Genomic DNA, 8,532 nt, shown 5'->3' on the forward strand with positions numbered 1-8,532 from the left:
GATAGTAAACCCATAGTAAGAAAAATAAGACCGTTTGCAAGACAGGCAGTGCTGTAATAAGATGTTATTACAAGAGCAGGGCGACAGATAGCAGGTGGATTATTAACCTGTTGGTGAATAAATACAGTTGTGACTTAATGAAATCGTATTTGATGTCTACCTTGTCGTCTTGTGGTTTTCAGGACAAGGAGCCTCTTACAAGAATAAATGAAGCTATAAATCGTTTACTGTTAAAGAAAAGTGGGGAGGAGGCAAAATCCCCCACCAGTCTTCTTACTCTGTTTTATTTCCTCTTTATATTTTTCAGCTGACTCATTTTTTTTAATTCTATTCTTAGCACTGTTTTAGGAACATGCATACGAAAAGGCTCTTTCTTTTTTCTTCCCCCCTATATATTGAATTTTTAAAAGGCCGTGAGGCTGCCAGCTACCTTAGGAGAGTATTACCACTTGGAAAATCTCAGCTGCAGGGAGAACTGACTTTAAAAGTGATTTTAATATTAATGAGCACTTGCAATATCTGCTTGTTTTCAAGTGTATCATATATATAGAAAAAAACCTGATCTATTTGATCCTTTTCCTTACTGTTTATTAGAAAGCTATATAGACTGAATTTATTGACAGCACTGTACATGAGATTTTTCATATGAAAAATCTCAACAGTTCTGTAATGTAAAATGTTTGATTTGTTAAATATGTAAATCGCAGTTACAGCAGGTCATGCCCTACTGAGTCTGCGTAAATCACTGCAAATACGTAATATTAGACTATAAATTACTTGGGCCATGTTTCTTGCTCTGTAAAGCTCACTCCTGCTAGTGGTGTTTCCTGCCTATTCCATCGCAATTGTATGTAAATCGCAAGCACTGCTGCTTTAAAGTTAGGCGAGGAAAAGCTGCTGCGGGCTCCCTTTCCATGTGATGAAATCTTGTTAATTGTGCTAGTTACTGTGTTTAATTTCTTTTTAATTGCTTTCTTGTAAGCAGAGCTGACAACAAAGCCCTTAACCATGCATGTGCATGCACCCACACCTGAAACATATCAATGAAGTGTTCAGTTAGCTGGCAGATGACCATTTTAGACTGGAAAACTGAATTTTTAGGTACAACAATGAAGTCTTTCCTTTTTTTTTTTGAGCTATATATTTTAAAAAAAGACTATCTTTTAATGATAGAATTTTTATGCTGTTTTAGATAAAGCACCTAGAGATTGTTTTGTAGCATATTTCTTAATATGTAGACATTGCAAAAACCGGAAAAAAGTGGGGTTTTCTTGTTTGTTTGTTTTTTAAGGCAGCTTGTAAAATGCTTGCTTAGCAAGCAGTCTGAGGGTAGATATGGGGAAACTTTCATCCTTCCTTAAGGCAGTCTCTGAAGAATTCTACAATGCATCGCATTTTATGTTGTGTGGGACTTGGCAAAATTTTGAGATTGTAATCTGGTACTTTTCACCTCTTTATCTTGTTTTCTTTTTTTAAATTTCTGAATGTTCTTGGAAAAAGGAGCACTGTTTCTGCGTGCAAGCAGTGCTGATCTGGAAGGAAGACCTGTTGGAAGACCTGTGCCTGCTCCATCTGCCCAGCAGATGCATTATTCTTGCAAGAAATTAAATTCTTCCTGTACTTGATAGTTGGAGTTTTTTTGCAGTAGCAGAGGGTGACGTTCGTTCTTTGTGTCTTTAATTAGCTTGTATTCTTTAATTTTGGTGCTATCAGCAGGGTTTTTTTTAACCTCTGTGGTACATAGGACAGCTGTGCATGTAGGTAGCACAGAATGAAGCCTTACATGTTTTATTTGTATTACAGACGCCTCATTAGTGTCTCATCTGAATGCTTTCAGGGTGGCAGTGTATTACTTTTAAAATCCTTTGAGGCATGGTCCTATTTTGATTGTTTCTCATCTTCTACCATTTTCTAAAATATGCATGGCTGGAGACCTCTGCAGAATCATCAACTATTGTTGACGTTAAACAGTAATAAATATTAACACTGAGGGTTTTACTTGCGATTTGGCCAGCTATTGATTTTTGCATTTACTGTCATCTGGAGTTTACGGAAGGAAACTTCCTGATGTGGCATGGTAACAAATATCCAGTGCTGCTTCAGCTAATGAAGTTAGGGTGGAGGAAAAGATCTTAGGTCTTAATCTAATGAGATAGAAATGGTTGGCCTAAGTGAATGATTTCTAATTTATTTTAAGTTATTAAACTGTTTTTATTTAATAAGTAATCATATATTTATTTGCATCAGAAATGAGTTCATAGTTTTCTGTTGACATGAGAACAAATTTCCACAGCAGATCAAGTACTCTGCATTATTAAAAACCAAAATACTTCTGCCCAAATTCCATTTTTCAAAACAGAGAAATGTACTTTCTTGAGAAACTAATCCCAAAGAGGGAGGCGCTTCTGCAGTGAAATTGGTAGTTAGAAAGACTCCTTGTCAGCTAATGGAGCAAGAGCTAGACGCGAGTGTCCCTGTAATGGCCTGACTGGTTTCATTTTCTTTTTCAGAACTGATAAGCAAAACTGACTTGCTTAGTCTCAGCGGAAAGACTCTCCATGTGACGGCAGGGTCCGCACCGGCTTTGCTCAGCTCCCCTGATGCTCTCCTCTGCCAGTATATCAACTTGCAGCTGGTGAATGCAGAGCCACAAGGTATGTAGGGTCCTAACTGCTTTCCACTTGCACAGTGAGGTTGTGATTTAAGTTTTGGACACCGTTGCTTGCTGATGGAGATAGGTATGTGTATTTTCATTAGTAGGTGGTGATTTTTATTTTTTTCATGAAAGAGAAAGAAGAGCCAGTCTGAGAAAAGGAATGGCATTTAAACCTGAGCCCTTCAACATTGTTTTCCTGTTTCTGACCACCAGCTTGCTTATGCAGCTTGTTCTAAAAGGCTGTGTCTAAAACCGATGAGAAAACGAAGAGGACATTGGAGGGAGGAGTGAGCTCTTCTCACAGAGTGATTGTAAACAGCCTGTGAAACACAACTCATGGTTATTTAAAAGCCAAAAGAATTGTATTATTAACCTGATCTGAAGTTATAGATAGGTGTGTATAATTCTGTGTCACAGCTGCTAATCTCCTAATTTCTACTGTGAAACCTCTCATTGGAAAACTTAAAAATACCTTGGTAAGTCAAGCTCTGGTATGAGTCTGTCCCAGGCTGTTGGTCCACGTGGAGTCTTACTGAAGCTACTAAGAGGCTAGCTGGGCCAAACTTTTTTTTTTCTTTTTTCTCCCCTCCAATGGGGATGTGACCATTGGTGTGAGTTTCTGTAGGTAATAGTGGTTTCTGTGTTCTGTTGAAAAATTTCGCATCTTCCATAAACAGTCTCCAGGCTATTCACTTGACCATTGTGTGGAATTCTGGAAGGTTTTCTTTTGTAAGTCAAGCTGTTAATAATCATTTATACTTCTGGACCCGTATTTCATGGATTTATTTAATGAATAATTATCTCTAAGTAGTCTAGTATGGTTGATTAGTGAACAAAAATGAAGTGGGAGAACAAATCCTAAATTTTAATTTACCAAGATAAAAGAAGTAATGCTATTCCTCACCAATAGTAATACAACTGTTTATTTTGTTAGAGTGTCAGAAAGGAACAGTGGGAACGCTTCTAATGGAAAACCCTGTTGGTCAGAATGGATTAACGTATCAAGGTCTTCTACATGAAACAGCAAAAGTTTTTGGGCTCAGGAGCAGGAAGCTAAAATTGTTCCTAGATGAGGCACAAACTCAGGGTAAGTACAGACTTTTGGTTTGCTTTTCATAATGTCTGAGAATATCTGGAAGTTTTTGTTGAGGAGCAGCTCTCTAATTCTTTACTTGAGATCTAGTTCATTAACTAAATGCACACTATTTACGTTGGTTTCTAATTTTGCCTGATAATTTAATATTTTTGTTTACTTAATGGAATCCTTTATGCATATACATCTACAAGTTCAAAGTTTTAATGTATTCTCCTCAGCTGACCTTGTCTGTAGATCCATACGTGTAATCTCCAGAAAATTTATTATAGCCACAGAGTACACATACAAAGAGACAGTGAAATTTGAATGAGTGGTGCAAGCTGGGGATGAATTGACCAAGACCAGTTCTCAGAAAGGTTCTTCCTTTTGTAATTGAAAGGTAAATCCGCAGTGTAAATACTGCTAACTTCCTGATGTGACTAAGTAGTGAGAGTGAATCTCTTCCTAGAAATAAGTGAGTCTAAAGAGTGACTATTTTAAGAACCTCTTCAAATTGTTCCTCTAACAACTATGTTGTTGCAGATACATGCGCTTGCGCACTAATTCTTCCTGGAGAAAGGGAGCGGAGGGAAAAGAGTATCAGTTCCATTCCAGAGTCGTATGAGTAGGTCAGACTTGGTTGGGTATGACAGCTGCATTTCATTCAGGATACCTGGAAGTAGGGAGCTGTACCATGTAGTCAGATGTCTGTACAGAATCAGAATCTTCTGAAAACATAGTCTAAAGATGAGGCTTAAGAACAGAATATAGAGGAGAGAAAGATAAAAGCTAAAGATCTAGCCACACGATAAAAGTGACATGCTGAATGCTGTCAACAAACACAGAAGTATAGAGAAACTGCGAGTATAGCATTTATAAGCCACACAAGGTGTTATAACTTCATTTGCATAAACAAAAAAAGTATTTGTGTGCAAAACCTTGCTGAATTTAGCCATTCAGGAGCAATTTATATTATTATATTATACTTGTTCATTTTTGGTTCTATCATTGTTACAGAGCAAAAGGACTTGTGTTTTTTTGTTGTATTTTTGTTGTTTTTAACCAGAGAGAGATTCCTTCAGAGGAAAATGAGTTATCAGAACTGAAAAAACGACAACATTTATAAAAAATAATGTTTTCGAAGTTGGGCATGTGCTATCACACAGGTGTTTGCTTGTTTTAGTAACAAAGATACGGGGCTTTTTGTTTTTGTCCCCCACATCCACCCTCTCCTCCCCTCTGTAATATAGGAAAAACAGTCTATAAACAAATGTCAGTGGTGAGCATCACCTATTCATAAGATTGAAACACGTGAACCATAGATATCTATACAAGACATATTTGGGGCGAGGGCAATACTTTTTAACGTGATAGCTTCAAAGCCTTCCTTTGGAGGAGTTAGTGCAGAAAAGAGGATGTTCTTATGTTATGTTGGTAAATCAACCTTCCAATTTCCAAGTAATAGTAATTATTGTCTTAAATACCGTTGAAGATATTAGCTCTTTATAATCCGAGCGTTTGGTTTTTGAAGTTTTGTGTGTTATTGTGATTTAGCATACCAGTAACTGCAGAGGGCAATGGTAAAGTCTCAGAAAACCCTAAACAAAAGGGAAAAAAAGCCTTTCAGACCAAGTTTGTCAAATTAATTTGGTTTCTTCTGCACATCAAAATAACTTTTGTACATACTGAGATTATGTTTTCTTGGGGAAGGAAGGAAAGATAATGAGGGTATAAAACCTTAATTGTTGATTTGGATTAGACCTCCAGTTATTTAGCTCTGTAGCTTGGTATTCAACTGCTTAGAACAGAGCGCTACACTGGAAGAGGACTCTCTTAAAAACAGTTTTGTCAGGATCCAAAAGGGCTGCTTAATTATTTAATTAATAGATCACTTTTAAACTTTCACGCAGACTATATTTGCTCACTCTAAAAAATGAAGTATTTTTCAAAGAAAGATAGGGACCTTCATATTAGAAGGAAGGTACCTACTCTTGCATGGGAACAGAGCCTCTTGCTGGCATGTTTAGAATCAGTGTTCAGTCTGGAACATCGTACTGTGGAAAACTAAGCTGCTTTTGTGTTATCTCCATGGATGCACTTCACAAATGTGCCTCCCCTCCGCGCACGGTTCCTCGATTCCTGTGAGCTGGAGGTGAGCCCAAGCGAGCACAGCGTGAACGTCAGTGCCGTCAAGCAAGCACCTGACTCCCCTCCATGTTATTAATCTTTCGTTTGTGCTAACCAGTGCCAAAATTTTAGATTATCTTTTATTTTCTTATGCTGTCTATATGGATTTCAGTAAGCAGAGTAACACAGTAAACCTCTGAGATCCTTTTGTGTTGCTTTCCGTATATGTATTGGTGGTTACCACACTGAAGTTTCTTAAGAGACTTCTGGTGCGTTTGGTCCTCACCTTGTTTTTGAATACTGGAGGTACAGCTTTGCAACAAAAATAAACTGCTCTGCTGTTGGTATAGTTTGCTACAGCTGAAGGGTGTTGGGAGATACTGAGCTAGCAAGCATCTAGCTTCTGGGAAAGAGTGCTCTGTGAGGTGGAAGAGGAGGGAAAGAGGTTTTCCCTTTGTAATTGTGAACTTTGTAACTGTCAAGCATCTCTTCTGTAGCTGCAGGACAGGATTACTGTGTGTTTTTGTTTCATAAATAGTTATAAACCCTGACTCAAAATTAGGGCTATATGCTATATCTGTAGAAGATTTGTTGGTGAGACTTGTTCCAAACTCTGCATGTAGGTGTAAAAAGATGTAAGGAATTCATCTACTGCGGTATGAAATTCTTCAGGCATACTTGACAAGATTGCAGCATTAATTTTTCAGCAGATACCACTACAATCCTTGCTTTAAGTATAAAACTCAAGTTAATATATACGTGGTGTTCTTCTAATACTCCTTCATAAGCTTGTTGCTTTGGTTCCTGTCAGAGATGGGATATTAGAGGAGACAGCTCCTTAGTCTGTCCAGTACGGCCATTCTTGCATGGTATTTATAAAGACCTCTGCTTTTCAATGCATCATGTTGTATTATTAATACTGACATTGTTGTCACATTACAAAATAATTTTGTGAACCGAATGTCAGTCCATGTGGATGTGAAGCTGGGAGCTGAAATATGCTTTGAAAAATTAGATGTCTTAACCTCCAGCAATATTTTAAACTCTTGCAGTAGGAAGCCTAACATGTGGTGACTTTTCCTTTAATGTGCTGTGTTTTAATAGGCAGGAATTTGAGCTGAGCATTTTCTGGCCAGGTCCTGTTTCAAAGGAACCGGTGGAATTGCCTGAATAAAGAAATAAATGTATCGATAGCTCTAATGTGTAAGAAAAAGTACTAACTATGTTCTGTTTGTCTCTTGTTTTTCTTTTGGTTCAGAGATTACCAAGGACATCTCAATGAAGATCCTGAATATGAAGACCGTATATGTTTGTGTTATACCCACCACAGCTGAATGTTGAAGATTCCATTTTTATGAATAAGACCATGTAGACTTTTTTTCACAAAACTGAAACCAAATTAAAATAGTATGCTTCAGATTAACATCCTTGTTGTGTATGGTACTTCTAACATCTCAGATTGCACACAGGATGTTTTCTGCCAGTGCATGTGTAATATGCTGCTCTTTGGTTTCAGATGCAATGTATTTTCATTATGTTATCTTATGCTACTGTAAAAGCTGTTCAGAGTCATGTCAGAACTCCTTAACCCTAGATATCTATGCAGTAATTTGCCTGAATGAAATGAGACTAGTACCTCAGTGATGCTGTTCTCTGCCTGTGCGTTATGCAGGATGCATCTTTGCTTTTTGAATCGGTGGGTTACATACAAGGCTCTACGATCCATATACTATGTTACAAAAGCTTTGGAACTTATTAAAGGGTTCCCAGCTTTGTTCATTCATACTAGGTGGATTCTCCTGAAGTGTGTGGTTTTTGATTTAAAATACTTCCTAATTTCAATAGTTCGAACAATAAATTTGCTTCATCTCCAAAGTCTTGTTTCCCTGAATTTGGCGTACTTTGGTTCCCTTTATTTTCTAAAGATGACACATGGCACTTCATATGGATTGAGGAAGACCTAGAGGAAACTTGAAATCTGAAAAATATCAAACTTTAATGGCTGTCTAAGTTGTGATATTGTCAGGTTTGGGGATTTTGTTTGATTAGGGTTTGGGGGCAAGGTTGCATGTGTGTATGTGCTTTTTCAGATTTAAAAACAGGTTTTAGATTTAAATTAGTGCTAAATTTTTGGTTTTAGAATAACCAATACAGTTTGCCAAATGTTTTAGTGTTAGCCGAAAATTTGCCGACAGGTATACAAGCTATAATACTGGATTACTGAAGGGGAATTGGACACAGCTTTCACTGAATTTCAATAGTGTTGTTAATCATTGTTGAAACTTGCTACTGCACAGAATTCCTGCAAAGGTATACAACTGCCTTCACTGCTGTGTCTTTTTATTAGTTTTCTAAGAACAAGGTTACATAAACTGCAAACAAGAGAATTAACAGTGAATAACATCTTAAGAATAATGAAGTCTTGATTGGCATATTTTTCCATTGCTGTTTCTCATCTTTCATTTATATTTGTCTAGCTACAAATATAAATTAAAGCTTTTTTCTGTAATATGTTCTATTACTGGGAAAGACTAGAAATAAATGTTCTGTGTAGTTACTGTGCTTTAGTGGACCATTCCAAAGTTTTTAAGTACTCCTTTGAAGTAGATCAAGTTTCAGGCATTCAGTTTACAAAAAATAACTTTTATCAGTATTAAAAACATCAGTGCCTGAA

At 37.0% G+C, this 8,532-nt stretch overlaps 1 protein-coding gene across 3 annotated transcripts in view; it reads left to right on the forward strand.

Moving 5' to 3' along the window:
• The window catches only part of IARS1 (isoleucyl-tRNA synthetase 1), a 108,135-nt gene extending 100,402 nt beyond the window's left edge, over positions 1–7,733 (forward strand). For all 3 annotated transcript variants that reach the window (XM_064518810.1, XM_064518808.1, XM_064518809.1), the window contains 3 exons: positions 2,511–2,654; positions 3,591–3,743; positions 7,117–7,733. In XM_064518810.1, coding sequence (XP_064374880.1) covers positions 2,511–2,654; positions 3,591–3,743; positions 7,117–7,199 — 380 coding nt within the window. In that variant the 3' untranslated portion in view covers positions 7,200–7,733. The remainder of the gene's footprint in view (positions 1–2,510; positions 2,655–3,590; positions 3,744–7,116) is intronic.
• The last annotated feature ends 799 nt before the right edge of the window (positions 7,734–8,532 follow it).

Source organism: Dromaius novaehollandiae, chromosome 12 (genome assembly GCF_036370855.1).
Source record: "Dromaius novaehollandiae isolate bDroNov1 chromosome 12, bDroNov1.hap1, whole genome shotgun sequence".
In the NCBI taxonomy this organism is placed as follows: Eukaryota; Metazoa; Chordata; class Aves; order Casuariiformes; family Dromaiidae; genus Dromaius; species Dromaius novaehollandiae.